The 18,029-nt window shown below is 36.8% G+C and overlaps 1 protein-coding gene across 6 annotated transcripts in view; it reads right to left on the bottom strand.

Annotated features, from left to right (window-relative positions):
- Positions 1–18,029, bottom strand: part of ARID4B (AT-rich interaction domain 4B) — an 87,532-nt gene that overhangs the window by 14,160 nt on the left and 55,343 nt on the right. For 4 of the 6 annotated variants that reach the window (XM_063390449.1, XM_063390452.1, XM_063390451.1 and 1 more), the window contains exons 13-17: positions 17,139–17,233; positions 15,937–16,034; positions 15,461–15,728; positions 14,278–14,447; positions 4,217–4,465 (exon numbers count right to left, since the gene is read on the bottom strand). In XM_063390449.1, the coding sequence (XP_063246519.1) occupies positions 4,217–4,465; positions 14,278–14,447; positions 15,461–15,728; positions 15,937–16,034; positions 17,139–17,233 (880 nt within the window). The remainder of the gene's footprint in view (positions 1–4,216; positions 4,466–14,277; positions 14,448–15,460; positions 15,729–15,936; positions 16,035–17,138; positions 17,234–18,029) is intronic. The other 2 variants (XM_063390454.1, XM_063390455.1) reach the window with 1 other exon arrangement.

The following is an 18,029-nucleotide window of genomic DNA, read 5'->3' as shown; positions in this document are numbered from 1 at the left end:
TCCCATCTCCTCCAGGGAATCAGCTGCCCACGCTTCACACCTTTGCATCACACAGCTCCTTTCATTGCTCACACATTGCATGCATATGGTTTGCCTAAACCTGGGACAACTGGACCCCAGGCTGAAACAGATCCTGGAAAAAAGATACATTCCAAGCCACAGCTGACAATGTGACCCTAAATTACATTCTCCTCCACTGCAAGACAGAGAAGCACCCTGAAAGCTGCATCTAAAAGGGGGTGTGTGACTCAGACTAGAGCCTCTTTCTAGAACTGCACCTGCTAACATATGAGCACTTATTTCATCGCTAATCTTACTTTGGACAGTCTGTTCACAAAACAAAATTAACCCAAAAATATTATCAAAGAAGTTCTTCAGCTCATTACAAGCAGCATGTACTTTCAGAGGACCTGGGCTGTTTTACCACAGAGCTGTCTTTTACATGTACTAGCTTCACCACCCTAAAGTGAGCAGATTAGAGTGAAGAGGAAGCAGATAATATGGGGAGTGTCTCCTAAAAGAGGTTACACAGATTTCTTTGAAAATCGAGATGGGGGATTTAATAAGGAATTATTATTTACTTATTTTTTAAAATCAGGTTTCATATGAAAACCCGGAACGCTTTCATAAAGAAAATCCCCTTGCCTTACCAAAAGGAAGACCAAGAAGAGCACCTTGCATCAGACTATGTACTGATACTATTACATTCATATGCACTACTTGCAGGATAAAATGCACCACAACACACTCTCAGAGACTGCACAGTCGATCTCCCACAGAAGTACTAGAGGAGAAACAAGAAAGCAAGCACACTTGTCCAGACTAGATTTATCCTAGCAAAGGTACCACTTTTCTCAGAAGGACAAGTGACCTCAAGGAGCTAGCAAGCCTTGGCAAATTCACTGAAAAGGTCCGGTATACTATCTGTAGCTGCTAAAATGGCAGATTTTTTTTTCTGTGATCAAAGAAGGAAGAAAAACTAGTCCGATACTCAAATACTGCAATATTAGATAGGGATTCTAGTTTGCCTAATTTCTTTTTTGTTTTTTTAAATAATCCCTCCCCTGCCCCTCCATGATATACAATACTCTCCAGGACCTGAAATTTTTGCTGCACATTTAATTTCAGTGGTTGACTATAAAGTATAAAATTGGTATATGAAGTAATGTTTCAACAAATTTAGACAGAAATTAGCAATTTCACATGCAGATTTCTGAAGGAAAGAAGTACTGAAAATAGTAAGTCTTAGCTTTAAACATTTTAAACATTAAAGAATAACATGTCTTGTGATGTCGTACCATAATGACATACAGTTTCAACAATCTAAATGCTTTTTAAATATGCACCCTCTAATTACTGAGAATACACTGCAGAAGAAAGTCATCTCAAACACTTACACAATAAACTGCTTTTTGCACTGGGAGCTGAAGATTAAAATTACAACAGAAGGAACTGGCACTTTAGGCCCCAAAGAAGTTTCAGTTACATAAAAGCACAGGTAATTCAGAACACCACTGGTCTGTCAGGAGTACAGTTCCTCTGTATTTTTCTGCTTTGTCTGGTTAGCACATGTTAACATAAGCAGGTCCCTCTAACAGGGTAGAGATACCTACCATTCCCTTTGGCTACAAGTCAGGCTCCACTGAACATTACCATTCAGAGACCTTTATCAGAGACACATCACCTGAATCTCAGGAGCTAACAAGATCCTTTAACTTAGGGCTGTATGGCTTCTGCACTTGCTATTTACTCTTTAAAACAAAAAAAAATTCCACAGTTCTTAATGTCACTGTTCCAGAGCATTAAAACAAAAAACCCAACTAATGAAGACGAGTATCAAGTTTACCCAACTTCATTCCAAGTATCCTCAAGAATGTCAGCATGTCCCCACACACAGTTATTCTGAATTCCAGACTGATACTGAAACTAATTTGTGATAAGAACCATTAGTAGTTATTTAGGATTTCTGCTTAAACATATGAGTTTAAAGAACAGGCCATTAAACAGCATACTTGACCAAAAGGGGAAACAGGAAAGTCAACTTCAGGGAGCAGAAGAATGACAGAATTAAAAAAAACCCTGGATGGTTAGCAAATCCTAGTTCAGTACATCCCCTGTACTGTACATATAGTAGCTGTGCCCACTAAGTAATCTACAATTAATAAGGAGAGGAGGGAATTGCTTCCAACCCAACCAGCTAAGGCAATTGCTTTTCCAGGTTGCCACAGACTGAAATCCAAATCAAGCATGCACAGCCTACAAGGGTAGACTTCACAACACTAAACTGTCCAAGTGTTTAGATGCTGGCTAAAGCTGAAGCTTACACACTCTTTCTGTCAAATCAATCTGTGTAATTTCACATGCATGAAAAAAATTAGTCACGTTTAGCAGAGTCCAAGCACAGTCCCACAGCTAAATCTCAATCACTGATGTATTTTTCAGTGAAGAATCTTACTCCCTCCCCAACCTTTTCTGAGGCTCTTTTGAAACACCAGGTAAAAATCTAAACTCAAATCCTGCTGCCAGAAAGACCAAACAATCAACACTCCTTACTTCTCAAATGAGTGCAAGTTAACTAAAAATGCTTTTGTTGTCAAACATATCCTAGTCACAGAAATAATGCCTCTGACATCAGTCTGCAGATTTGTTTAAAATGGAGAGTTAAAAATTTAGATCTTGATTTCTCCTTTAAGAACTGGGGTGCTGGGATCTCCAAGGTGAAGAAGATTCATTTTTGACTTCTCATTTCTTCAGATTTGAAGTGGTACTGCTCAAATAAAAATATGATCATCTCACCTCACAGCACGGATAATAGCATGATATTTGCTCAAAAAGAAAAATAACTTCTCAGCTTACATGTGAATTCCAAAACAAGAGTTTAAAAGCAAGAAACCTCTTGTAATGGTACACACAGTAGTCTTCAGTGAGCAGGATGAAAATTCCAGCAAATTGTACTCCAAGGGAGACCTCCTCAATAAGAACTGGACCAAAACACAAGTCACACCGCAGCTCCCACCTTGCGCAGGCTGCATGTCCCCTCACATCTTGACTTTCACAGCCTACTATGCTTACAGATGTCGCCTGAAGAGAGTTTATGTCAGATCCTATTCTTGTAGATCAATGTAGATCAAAATTCTACAGAAGATTGGTACCAAAACTGGCAAGAGTGAGATTCCTCCTCAGCAGTAGCTCAGGTGCACCTGGAAATCACCAGGCCTTGATGCAAAGCGGTGAATTCAAGGCAGCAAGAGAAGCATCGTACTTCTCTGTTACCTCTGCTAGTATATCTTGCTAGAACTGAATAAATGATATTTCTCCTGCCTTCTTGGTCAGAGGCAGAATGCCCAGATGACAGATGAAGGTTACAAGAACCTCAGCTTTCCAGAAAAGGAAAAATAAGAATAAAGTGTCTCAGACTTGTGACAGTAGTAAAGTTTAAAAGGTAATAGTTAAGGACAATGAGCAGTTATGTTGAAACTGAGGAAAGAAGTAGACATGCTTATAAGCTGCTCAAAAATTTTAGTTTTCTCTACTTTTTCAAAGTTGCTTCAAGATTTAAATGGCGAAAAAGAGGTCTGAAATAGCAACAGAAATACTTCAACTTATTTCTATTAATGCTAGACTAAAGACAAGCATATGCTCCTCCTTATATTAAAGAAAGCGTAAGAAGCCACTAGGCTAAGAAGAGTCTGGCTGGGAAGTTTAGGGCAGCCTCAGGGGGTGGTGGGGGAGGGAGGAGAGGTATCAGATCAGATGAAATGCAGTTATTTGCTGTGCACTTATTTGCCATTTAGAATCTTGCTGTTTTCCACTTAAATGCTCTATTGCTGGTGTACTCTGTGCTTCACTGACAAGAGTGAGTTCACAGCCTCAGCTAAATGCACTACTCAAATACTGAATCAGAGAAAATTGGCTTAAGAGCCAGAGGAGGAACCTGAAAAGAGTGATGTGTCACTTGCATGGGAAGAGCTAAAAGTAAGATGGGGAATAAATGAAGCCTTCTTTGAACAAGTCATTTTAAGATGATTTTCAAAGTAACTAAAGCCCTGCATTTATATAGTGTTAAAAATCTAAGTTTCATACAGTACAACGACCTTCACAGAACACCAATACTGAAAGTTTAGGACTCCAGATGTCTATTAATTTAGACTTTAAAATTCTTAAGTGTATTTGAGAAGTAATTCAAGAAGTAATCGCTAACTAAAACTCAAGTTACCTCACGTTCCATCCACAGTAGTGCACCAAGTAAAGGACTTCTCCACCTTCGATGTCAGAATCTTTAATACTAGCTTCATACATTTTTTGATTTTTCCCTCTTCCATACCGCACTTGGACTTTCATGCCTGGTGGATAGCATTCAAACTCTTCTTCCTCATTGTTATTGTTGTCTTCTTCCTCCTCCTCCTCCTCTTCCTCCTCCTCTGCTTCTTCTTCATCTTCATCTTCTTCCTTATTCGTGTCATCTCTTGAAAGGTTTAAAAAATTGTAGAGTTAATATGAGATACTTCATAAGCTTTTCAGTTCCAAACCACATATATTGATAAATATTGTGGATGCATTAGAGAGTGGGAAACAGGAGGCTCCAAATATGTGAAACTGTACTACAGCTGAGTAATATCAGCAAAATAGGATATAGCAACACACACAAAATCCAGTGACTGTAAGGTGCAAAAGTGACTAAAAGAAAAAGAAATCCGTCAAAATCTGTATGAGTAGAAGTTGTTCAAACTCATCTTTATATGATTCTTGCATGCAGTCTCTTTGTTTAAATACAATTTTCTCACTTAAAATTAGTTCTTTTCAACAGTGAGAAAAATTTCCTAAATTCCATTTTTCAACCTACAAGTTTTACAAATGTTTCTTGAAACTTGCTTCTCAAAAAAATCCTTGCTTGATTACAATACATAAGCTCTATCTCAACAGCTTGAGATTACTGCAACCACAACCAGATTTTGGACAACAAAAAAAAAACCCAACATCTTATGTGACTGTATTAGCAAATTAAACAACCTGTGCTAATTTATGACCTTGTCAATACGCCAAAAGTATTCTAAATATGTCAAACTTGCATTTAATTGCCATTTAAATACACAAGCAGGTGTTCACTGCATTCAGAAGTAAGCTACTTTTGAGCAGATCTTTAGGTATTTTTGACCAATTTTCAGCAGCAGGAAGAACCCACAAATTTTGCTAGTTTCAGTCAATGGTAGCTACGGGCTGCTCAGTTAGCTGAAAATTATCTGCAATCAGCTTAAAGAGGCAGATTACATTACAAAAGTTAATGGGGGAAAATATCTTTTAATCTTAATTAGACTAAATAATAAAGCAGTATTATAGGCCCTCATATCATTCTAATCACACACTCTGTGCAACACAGAACAGATTTAGTTGCTGACTAAATTCACAACAGCTGCAGACTGACAATAATCAAAAACCCTGATACATGGAACAGGTATGTTTGGATGTCTGGATAAGAAAACATAAGCACTGCTCCAGGTCTGATTCATACCAGTATTTTAGTTAACAAACAGAGAATCTAAACCTTTCCATAGTATTTTCAGTAGAAAATACCCAGATAAACCAAGTTACTTTCTCCCTGCGAAAGGATGCTCCTTTGCAGAACTGCAGTATTACTATCTAATTAGCTGGCAAAAGGCAACTCAGAACAATATGCTAAATTCAACTGCAGTATAACCGCAATGATTTAATAAAATTACTTCAGAAATGAATGCTGTCACATATTTATATGCATAGACACACTAAATACACAAACACATGCATGTATATACACAGACGTGCATACACAATTAGACAAAGGCTAAAAAAATCCATCTTTGTCTATTAAGTACACCAAGTCACAGAAGACATATCTATTCAGGTTATATGGCATGGACCATACAGTCTAAGTCTAGAAGGCCAAGACTTTAATTTTAATTTTTATGTATATATTTGTATGTATGTATAAATACACACACACAGTCTTGGCCTTCCAGGAGATAGAAATATATACCTTCAGTGAACTACTTTGCTAGTAAAGTTAAAACCGCCAGAGTTAAAAATGCAACATGAATAAACAAGCTTTGAAAGCTCACTTATGGCAAAAGTTACTTCCCAAGGTAATCAGGAAAAAAGGTGTCCAAAGATTCAGATGAAAAATTTCTGAACAGCTAACAACAAAAAGTACCAAGTAGCAATTTAAATTATTTAAGTTATACTCTCTGCTGCACTAAACAAAAAATCCTAGCCAATTTCAGTTCAACTGGTATTACCACACAAAAGCTTAAAAAATGGGATCAAAAGCAGAGCCACCACTGCTCCAAGAACAAGATGAGCTTGTGATTTTCCATTACTAAGTACACTTCAAAACTGCAGTGAACCAAATTTTGCTGGTTCTTTTTTCTCTTCAAGATCTAGGGACACAAAGCCCAAATGCTGTTTGCAAAGTAAAGTATGCCTGTGCTGGAGATTCAGGATTTTCCAGACACTGGCAATTATGATGCCAATGACTTTTCAAAAGCTGAACAGATTTGGAGTCTCTCTCATCTTAATCACCCTACAGCTTTCTTGGTGTCCCAACGTATCTATCCTACAAAGACTCCATGAAAATACCAGAAATTGGTACTTTCTGGAAAAGATGTGTGAAACTCAGTGTGAAGCTGAGTAACTTGGATGATCAAGTAGATGTGAACAGCAGGCTGAACATAGGTGGAGGGCATGTCAGGAAGCAAAAGCAAAATGGAAGCAGAGATGGCTGCACTTAATAAGTGTTCCAAGGAGTGACTTGGTTAGCAATCATAAGCTTGAGATTTTAGGAAACCAAACAGAAGCAAAGAATGTTCATCATTATGGAGCAGAAAAAAACCAACACACTCATATAGCTCCTGGAACAAAAAACCAACCAAGCCAAAACCCAACACAAAACTCAAGAACACATACCAGTGGTTGCAAGGAAGATACTGTCTTATAATGCCATACATAGTTCAAATCTGGCAGTGGAGACAAAGGAGAAGCCATGACTGCCACAAAACTGAGGTTTCTAAGAGAAAATTGTGATTGTAGGCATCCAGTATGCATAGCCATAACTTCCTTAGTCCATGTATGTATGCATGAGATCATTGGATTTTCTTCAAAGCTGTTTAGTCAAAATCCCATTTGGGGGGAGGGCATGGGGAAAAGGTAAAAAAACAAAACAAAACAAAAGAAAAAAAAAAACCAACAACCAAACAAAACAAACAAAACAAAACCTCTTGGCAGCAGACAGTAATAGCCAACTTAAACCAGTACCAAGCAATATCTACCACAAAGCTGCAACAGTTTGACAACTCAAGCAGCAGCTGATGAAACAAGGCAGCAGCAGATGTGCATACACAGTATACAGGAGACACAACAATACAAGTGTCACTCTGTTCCAGAATCCAAAGTACTACCAGAAAGCTTATCAGGACTCAGAACCATTTCAAATTACAACCACAGACTGAAAAGAATATCCTCACCCCATCTCACAAGGACTGGGAACATAAACCTTCAGAAGCAAGAAATGAATGAATTAAAATGCAAAACTATTCGTTAATAAAGTAAAAGTATTAAAATGTTTAGATCATACAAATATTGCTTATCATTTGTTTGAAAGGACAATGCAAAATCCTCAAAAGGCTAAAACCACAACAGGTCGTTCTCAGTCAATATGAAGATTTAACACCAACAAGCCCATAATTAAATGTATTAACAACCGATGTAGTTAATAAATGAAACACTGCTGCTCTTACATCACTCAAGAAAATGCAACATCATGCAAACCTCTTTCAACCCACATTCTCTGACACTAAACACCAGCTGTAACAAAGCCCAGGTGAAACCTATGAGACAGAGTGTGATTTGGAACATTATATCTGCCTCTGAGGATTCCTGTTTTGCAGCAAACTAACCCTCCTCCAATACACTTCCCCTGATGCTCCAAACTTATACACACAGCAGGTGAGATGGCACATGCAAGATTATTCTTTCAGGAGTTATTATAAAATTTGAGGAAGCAAGATTATTTCAATTATTGGCTCAATTAAGTCATTACAGTTAATTGAGTCACTAGCAGAAATAAACTTTAGTATAATTGCCACTTCAAGTTTAGGAATTAGCTTCTATTTTTGTTTCCTGCTTATTTTTTTCCTTTTTCTCATCCTAGAGCATAATTTAACCTCTACTTCTCATAATACAGAGCTGAAAGATGTTCAGTCTCTCTTCACATTGTCAATCACAGATGTATTAAGGTGACCTTAAGTTTTAAGGCAGGGAGTTCTTTAAGACCTTTACTCATGCCATGAAAACAGAATCTCATCTTTAATTACAAAAAATAACACCTCCCAAAAATCACCAGTATTTGTCTTCCTGCTTGTCCTGGTTTTGGCTCGGATAGTTTGTTTCTCCTTGGTAGCACAGTGCCCTGTTTTGGATGCACCAAGGTGGGAGCAAAGTGAGCCAGTGCTTGCATGGTACACACCTGCCAGCTGGGTTAAACCACAGCACCGCTGCAGCTACAAAGAAAACCTGCAAATAAAAGCCCCAGGGACTTCTGTCTGCATACAGAGTGTTGGAATAAATGCAGTTAGGGTCCCTTGTCCCAAGGGAAGGGGAAGGCACTACCCTGATCTGAGTCACACCTGAGTGTAGTACAGTACACTTCAATCAGTGTGTTCCTCTGCTGCCACAGCCAGCTGAGAGGACCTCATGTTACCGTGCCTCATCGTTCAGACACGTGTTGAAACTTTCCTCAAAAGGATAAAGGGTTCTTCCAAAGTCTCACTGAAGAGTACAGCCCTTCCTGTTTTTACAGCACTGGTTCACATTCACCTTGGAAGCATCCAGTATCTGATGAATGTTTAAAGACTCTCCCACACATGTAAGCCTGGTGACAGCCACCATGGTTAATAACCTGCACAGTGACCATTTGCTTTGTAAAATGTGATGGCAGAACCACTGTTCCCAAATCAGATGTCTCCCTTCCATTCAATACAAAGAGCCACTACATTCACACCGCCACTCTATGCTTTATTATTGTCATTTGCAGCTTATTGCTGGATCAAAAGCAATACATGTTTGTATGTATCAGTCTGTATTCTACATTAAGAAAAAAAATCAATTAGACTTTCTGAAAACATGACTATGCAAGAACTTCTTTCCTTATACAAAGACAGCTGAAAAACATAAAAAGAACACACATCACAAATAAGAACATTGGAATATATTCCTATAAATAAAACTACTAAGTATGGTTCTTACAAGCATTTTTCTTTTGCATACTCACCAACAATTTAAGATTCTGAGCATATGTTTACACTACACAACCAATGCACATGACACATTGCTCTCCATTTTCCCAAGCTAATCAATTCCACATAAACTTAAATCAAACGGGAGAAAGCTATCTCAATATATAGTTCTCAACTCTTCCAAAGCTAAGAGATATCTTTTATATCAAATATTCTACACTCCAGAAGATTTTAACCTTCTTGCTACCATTTCAGATTCACCATCACAATGATGTGTCACTTCAATAGATAAGGAACTGAAGAAAACATTGCCTCTAACAATGTCTTTCTCCCGTATGTGAAACGGAGCTTCTGACTATTATATAAAGTCCATTGTAAACTGCTTTCAGAAAATCCCTAAGAGGTGTTATCAGAAATTTTAACTCTTGTACAATAAGTTTCAGCAGCAGCACAGGCACAGCAGGTAGTCCTCTAACCCCACAGGGGCAATAAACCTTAGTAAAATCCTTTACATGAAACAATGCCCATCTTTACTTAGTTTTCAATTACTGCTTTTATTAATCCTAATTCCCTCCTATTGCTTATAGGAGGGGAAACGTTACTACTGCATGAAAGGTGCATGTAACAGCTTTAATATTAAGATTTTTTCCCTTGCACGTGGAAGAATGGCTGATAGTCTTGAACAGAACTAAACCAAAGTCTAAATGTTCAGCATTTTCACCTTGTGATATTGTCAAAAATATGACAGAACCAGCTGCCAGAATACCACACCATAAAGGCCTAAACCATCAGTACCAGACAACCAGAAGTGTTTATGTTTCTAAAGCATTCCTTAAGGACATTTGTAATGCATTCCTTGTAGAAAATAAAAAATGAGACTGTTTTCAAGAACAAGAAATAAATAAGTTCAAGAAGTTTCCTAAGGCCAAAGAAAGACTTGTGCAAACAGCAGTCTGATGAGCAAGAACAAGATAAGATCCAGAGATAGCAGCCCTTCCTGGTGTTAAAGCAGTGCCTCAGCCACAAGAAGGAAAATATAAAAACAAAACCTCTTGCAAAGTCTATGTACTGCAGCTGGGATTCTTAAAACAATTTTGTCTGGGCACCTCAAAAATCCAAATACTACCCATATACAAAAGCCTGCTGCCAATTTTTGTTGAAAAGCAAAAATTACCCAAATTCTCAGCATTTAACCTTTAATTTCAGTATGAAGTTCTTGACAGTGGTCTGTGCCAGGTGCCTTAAAGCAAAATGTTAAAACCAAAATAAAACACAAAACCAAGCAAAAAAAAATTCTCAATAAAAACTCCAAAACCAGCACAGAAATTTGGAGTTGAATTAACTATCTGAGGGGGAAAAAAATCTTACTACTGACTATATAGCAATTAACCTTCACTTCAGTTTCCAAACTGCACCTACTATGAAATTTTTGAAGACTGACCTTTCATTTTATTAGCCTGTACTAAAAAACCCACACTTTCTAAAAGCTCCACTAGACTCCTGGCCTTAATCTCTTTGGAACAAATTCAATTGTCTACATTGTTCATTGTGCAGAAGAACACCTCAGTTCTCCATTTGTTGACCTTGACCCAAGTGTTCAACAATTTAAAACAAGTTACTATTATTGGATGCTACAAAGGAAACAGCACACCAACTATGCAATGCTACATTTGAAGATCATGACTTCCACAACACGAAGTTTGTAGGAACTTCTAAAGAGGAAGGATTTTGAACTTTTTTGTTTATTCATTGGCCAAGTATAACTACCTTTTTTTGATGTTATGGAAAAGGATGATTTACAAAGTCAGTTTTGTAAAGGACTCTCTGGGACAGACACATGGAAAGTAACACGTTACTGGCTTCTTTTAAACTTGTTTTTAAAAGATCACAAGTTGTACAACCTGTATCTAGCGCAGGTACCTTCCACTAGCTACAGGAAAAAAAACCCAAAAAAACAAAGCAAAAAGTGAACAAGAAAAGCATGTATAGAATAAAGGGCAAGGTGCCCTCTGAATCTCTGCTCTCAGTGTTCACAGGTACACAAGCAGGCAAGAAATTAGCACTCTGGGGAAGAAAGGAAGAGAAAGCTGAGCCTTCTTCCTCTTCATCATATTGTTGAAGTCTGTGGAGATGGGACCATACAATTCAAGTAGCAGCAATCCCAAACGTTTGAGACACATGGGATTGCACAGAGAAACAAAATCTGTAGAAAATAAACAACCCTGGCTACCAGTAGTATTTCCTGAGATCTGGAAGTCAGGAGTTACATCCAGTCCTGCTATAAGAAAGTCAGCAAGAAGAAACGCAGAAGTTTTTCTGTCCTCATGGTTCCTTGTGTCTACAGACAAATAAGATGTCCATACATGAAGATGTCCAAAGTCCAACAGATACAAATGTAAATAAAAAACTCTACAAGTCTGCCTAATATAACATAAGTTTTAATTTGTTTAGCTATTTTGTTAGGACTGTGAAGGACAAATGGTCCATAACTTAAAAAAAGTTCCAAGAAGACACTTTAAATACACCAAGTAACAAAATTTCAGTCTGAATTTCACATTGATCTGTTTTGATTACATTTCAAGTACTGGTGTGTGTGATTAGTTTTCACCCTAAAAAATGCCTGTTTTCATTTTGCATTTTAGTTCAACAAAAAACTCCAACCACAGCATTTCCACCTTTAAAAGTTCTGCCACTTCTGATCCATGAAGCTGAGTACAGGGAGGTACAACATCTAATACAATATCCCATAAAATTCCTTTAAGCCTTTATAGTATGAATGCTAAAAACATTATTTAGAATTTAGGATGACAGTGACATTTTTTAAAGCTTTTTAAAGCTGATACAACTGCATTTTGTACTCACTATCAATCTGAGAGGGTAGAAGGGAGAAGTAATCATGCTATCAATGCTACTACAGTAACACTGCTTATAAATACTTACAATTACCTACTGTAAGTGCTCCATTCTTGTAATTTAAAATATTCCTTCAAATACCTTCCAGCAATGACCACATCACCACCTACACCTCTTTTTAGAGTTATTCTTCCTAATCTAAGCAACTCATTACTATATTCCATGAGCCATAATAGCAGAATACTAGTTGCAATAGTTTTCCACTGGGATGAGTAAGGAGGACCAGAGTGAAAAGAATTCACTCAATTGCTATCAGGTGAATTGGGAAAACTTTAAAGGAAGTAAGTATTCTCTACAGATTTTTGTTGTTTTAATAAATAAAAAACTAGGAACACTCATAACATTTTTTGATGGCATAAATAATGCAAATTGACATGAATTGGGATTAAAAACACCCCAATTTAAAAAAATGAAAATAAAAGATTACAGAAAAGAAAATGCAGCTTCTAACTTTTCATGTACCATTTACTACCACAGCATGGTAAGCATGAAGCCACCATACTTCTCAAATATATAAATAAATATAAAATAACACCAAAAACATACACACATGCAAATACACAATTTAGGGAACTTTAAAAACTGCTATTCTCTAAGCATTGCAATAGATTCCATCTATTTAGTTCTATATTTTGAAAGCAGCATTGTAAAATCTGTCTTTAACAATTCTGAAAATCTTGTGAACCTGCTAAAGCACAACTCATCTAGTTCACATTAAAAATAGCAAATGCAGCAAAGTCCAGCAATTAGTATTCTAAAAAAGAGAAGTTTACATAGGATACAAACAAAATCACATCCATAAAGAAAAGGATCTTAAACTGAGCCCAGGTAAACTTGATTTTTCTGTATTCTGCATTTCTGAATTACAGAAATTGCCAACAAAATCTCACTGAAAATATGAAAGGAGGACAAAAACATTTTACAAAAGGATTATTCCAGTATCCACTAAAAAATCAAAATCTAAAATAGAATAAAATAAAATAACTACTACTAATTAATCAGAAATCAAAATACTAAACTATGACATTCTGGCCACAACTTTTAATGGGTCAGAAAAAGCATTAAGAGCTAATGATACTAGACAGAAGATCAAGACAACTGATCTACAAAACAACAAAATTGCTGGAATGAACAAGGGAATTATTGGTCAGGCAACAGATGGTATTAACCACAAAAAAAAAAAAAAAACACAACAAAACCCAACACATCCCTATTTCACAGAAATATACAGATTGCTGTGGAAGTATAAGGAGGTGTCATTATCTGCTTTCCCTCTTGTAACAGCTTTTCCCTTAAGCATCTGTTACTGGGTTTTATTGAAGACAAATACTGTATTAAAAGAGATCTATCTGACCTCTAAGAGTAATTTTTGTCTTTTTAACACTAGAAATCATACTGTACGAGGGTTTTAATTGTAAGAATACAAATTGTTAACACACTGGGGATTAATGAGGACTATATTGTGCTTGTATTTTTTTTGTGTGGCTGCTGAAAAACACTTGTGAAGTTTCCCTGCATTGAAACATGAAAACCTGCCCATTCCATGAACCAAATGATTCCCACACACTCATTGATTAGATGGCCCTGAGCATCCCTATTGTTTCCATATCCTACTTTCGAAACACCTGTCTGAAAATCTACACTAGGGACTTCTGCCGGTACCAGGCCTATTCAACAGCCAGGCTGTTAGCTGAGCAATGCAAGGAACTTCCATCTTTTCCCATATTACACATCACTGTCCAAAAACAAAAGCTGGAAACCACAAATTTGCCACACACTTATACCAAAATCAAGTATAAAAATACTCCTGGCAATGACTGCAATATTTTTGTACTAAATCAAATGGGCACCTATGCTTTGTATATTCTGTTTTCAGTCAGCTTCCATTTAGGCCTGGAACCTGTAAAACTTAAGCTGCCTTTTCTTTTAAATATGGATAGATGAACTTCAGTGGCCTAACCACAACAAAGTTATAAACACATTGGTCTCTGGAAGATATGGGTCTAGTTAACAACAGCATGTCTGATTTTGAAGTTCAAATGACAAGAGTAAAATTTAAAAAACACCTATGTCTCATCTGATTAGAAACAGCATAACTTACCCTGATTTTTCTTTTTCTTCAGCATCTGCATTTACTGGATTTTCCATTTCTTTCATCTTCTCCTCCTCTTTATCTTCCAATTTGATTTCCTCTTCAGATTTGATTATATTTAAGTCCTTTTCTTGATCAGGTTGAGTAAGCACAGAATCTGGCAAATTTTTTTTGTTTCCCTAGGATAACAAAACCTTTAGTTAACTCACAAGGTGAAAACAAAGGATTTAAGAAAAGGCAGACCAAACAAACTGAAATCAGAAGAGCAAAACAGTGCTACAGTGTGGGGCTTGTCCTAAAATTACAGCACCTCTGCTTTCCCTTTTGAAAATCTTAAGCTAAACCTAACAGTTACAAGTTGCAGCCAGTGTCCTAGCTTGTTTTATATCAGCATGATAAAGGCATGAAGCTCTTAGACCTACACTGCAAAGCAATCCCCAAAACAAACACTTCATAAAGCACCTTTCCACTTGCAGAAATAGCAGTAGTGGCCTGTCTGGCATTCTTCCCAGAGAATACCAGCACACAGACCAGGGCTGGCTGTCACTTCTATGCAGAAACATTTTACAGTTGTGTTGCACACTGACTTGAGGAGCCACAGTGCTTCCACAGCAAATTCCAAGGCCTACGCAGTGCAGCACATCAGTTTGTGGCCCTGAAGTCTCTTTGGTAGAGCCACTGAGTTAACAGTGGACTTTGAAAAGCTATAAACATTTGTCTCTCTGAACCACTGAACTGCTTTAGACCATGTGTACACAACAGGTCCCAAGTCATTGTAGAGCTTCACTGCATTCACTGGAACACCCAAGTAACAGCAGTATTTATGAGAGCTTACAAGCATAGCTAAATGCATAATAAAAATATCAGCAATATAGTTAGCTGTGAACATGTATTACCCAGATAAGGATAAAGCTGGATACTAATTAGTCTCCATTTTACCCAGGAGGCCCTCAAACAAGTGGAATGTTGGAGCTGTTTTCCAACAAGTCAGACATTTTGATATCATGACCCCCTAAAACAGACAACTAGGATAAATGCAGCTCAAATATCTTGTTCTGAATTAGGTCTACAGCTAGTTTTTGTCTTATTTTAAATCCATCATAGAAATTTCAACCTCTATTTTAATTCATGGTTATTAACACACCAACTGACTTTATAAGCAAGATGTAAGACGAACTTTAAAATGTATTACCAGAACAGAGGGCTTATCATTTTCTTTACTTTCATTATCATTCTCAGCTGACTTTTTTTCTTCTTGTTGTACTACTGCTACGTCCTCCTGCTTGCGCTCGTCCTTGTCCACCTTTATCTCTTTTGCATCCTGCTCTGGTTCTTCACGTGTCTTCAATTCTTTTTCTTTTTCACAGTCTTTACAAGGCTTGTTCGTCACTTTCTCTGGCAATGCCATTTGAAATTCAATGTTAGCTGACGTACAATACTCTTCAAAACCATAGAGATATCTAAAAAAATAATACATTGTTTGTGATAAGCAAGTTTGATTCAAGAAGGAAAATCCAACCTAGAGAAGCTAAACATGGGCAGTAGGTTTAAAGCCTTAAAAATTGTATTCTAACCAAAGAGTTAAGGATTTTACGTATATTACCCCTAGCACAGGACCACTTCAATTCACTGTAGTTTTAGCATAATCCTCATGGCCTTATTACTTACTTTCTGTATGCACATTTAACATTATATCCAGCAGCTGAGTTTAATACAGGGATTCCAAGATCTTGATAAACTTGCTTCCACACCGCTCCACTTTCAATCTGTTAAAGACAACAAAATCATTGTTTTTGAATTAATTCTTTGTCAAATAAACCCTACACTGACAAAGTTTACAGCTTCAGAAAATAAATGTAAGTCATTTCCTCTGATCTATAAAATTACTATTTATCACACACACAGTATTTCACTGTAATGCAAACTGTAGTCTAACATAATTACTTTAAGCAATTTAGCATTTCTGCAATGCAGCAAGCCACAGCAGGCTTTCCTCTCCAGGTGGCAATAAAACAGAGGAAAGAAAATATAACTATCAGAAAAATCAGTACATCATTTTTATTTTATATTTGAAGTAATTCTGAACTATCAGAGCTAGAATTTTAATTAAATTGGAAAGAAAAAATAAGTCAAAGCATTAACAATACTGAGCCCTGGTAGTACTGCACCAGACATAGTGCCTGCCAGTCTTTGATTAGGTCCTTAACGTGCCCTTTGGTGACAAAGTCCTGTGATGTGCCCACTGCTAACCATCTGTGAAGGTGAAGCAGATGTACTGCAACACCCAAGTACCACGTCCTGTCTGGTCTATCAGAAAGGCGTCACTGCACAAACCTCCTCAGCTGCCAGGCTTCATGGGAAGCAGTTCAAAGCACAAACAGAATCTGCTTGGCCATGAATTCAGTATGTTTCAATTACTCCTCCCAAGACCAGTCTCACTAATCCCAGCCAGCAAACTCTTCTTTACGCTGCCCAGAACAAACAAAAATTAAGGACCTCACATCAGGCCACCAAATCAGTTGTCTTTGAGATTTTACTGAGCAGTGACTCCTTTCACTTGGAGGTAACAACTTTATCAGACAAACATTTCTTGAAGTATTACAAAAACACACACGCTGGCTGATTTTATGCAGCAATAATTAAACATGCTGAGTACATGTGTAGCTTATTTAGCATCTCACTAGTTGTGGTTCATGTTAAAGCATGGTTTGTAGAGCTACAAGATATCTTATGCAGCCACAGTAGAAAACTTTCATACATCTAAAGGTCCTGTGTTATTTATCAGTACTTCACAGGGTAAATTATTTCACAATAATGAACAGCATCCTCAGGTTTTATGGCTCTGGAGTGCTCATCATTCTAATACTCACGTTATCAAATCCTCCAAGCTTGTGTACAAGTCTGAATAATTTGAAGAGATTCAAATTTCTATATCCTAATACAGGTCGTTTGTTAATAGGAGTCCCTGGGTAACAAAGACAGTTGTTAGGGTGTTTTCAAGTATTTATTTTTCAGAGTAACATGAAATTCACATTATATGAACCATTAATAAATACAGTATTTTAAATCCCACCTCCTGTATCTGGTACTTTCTTTTCATGAAACTAAAACTCTGCAGTCTTACTTACTGAACTGGAGGAAAAATGGTTATGTTATTTAATGCATATATATGCATTCTTCCATACGTTACTGAACATGCAGAAATTATGCATATTTTCTTGCTAACTATATTATACATATTTTTATTTCACCCACTGAAACAATTACATCTAAAAATACAATAGTCCTTTTACTGATACAAAAAAAACCCCAACCCAACCATCACCAGGAGCAATACCACAAGGCTTCAAGAGCTGAAACTTCCTATGCTATTGTACATTGCCCTCTCTTGAGAACAGTTTAACTCATTTCATATTAAAGAAGATACTAATCTATGGATAATGTTTATGCACTTAAGTTGTCAGGATTCACAAAAGAAAAAGAGCACAAAGTAAATGCATTTCTCCATGACCTAAAAGGTGTGTCTCAGTATTTTAAAGTTATTAAACTGAGAATATACATTAATATGATTGAGAATATTAAATGTTTGACTATACACACTCTAAGTACACTATAGCAAACATAATACGTTATATTCAAAATACAATAGGATATTTTTATATATCCATTTATTTCTGAAAGCAGAAATATAGGACTACATTTTAGGAGATGAGTCAAGTGACAGACTCATCTTCCAAACAGTAGGGAAGTCAGAAGGCATG

The sequence above is a fragment of the Prinia subflava genome, chromosome 2 (assembly GCF_021018805.1).
Source record: "Prinia subflava isolate CZ2003 ecotype Zambia chromosome 2, Cam_Psub_1.2, whole genome shotgun sequence".
NCBI lineage: Eukaryota > Metazoa > Chordata > Aves > Passeriformes > Cisticolidae > Prinia > Prinia subflava.
Note: the sequence above shows the minus strand (reverse complement) of the source record. Positions and strands in the feature narration are given on the sequence as shown.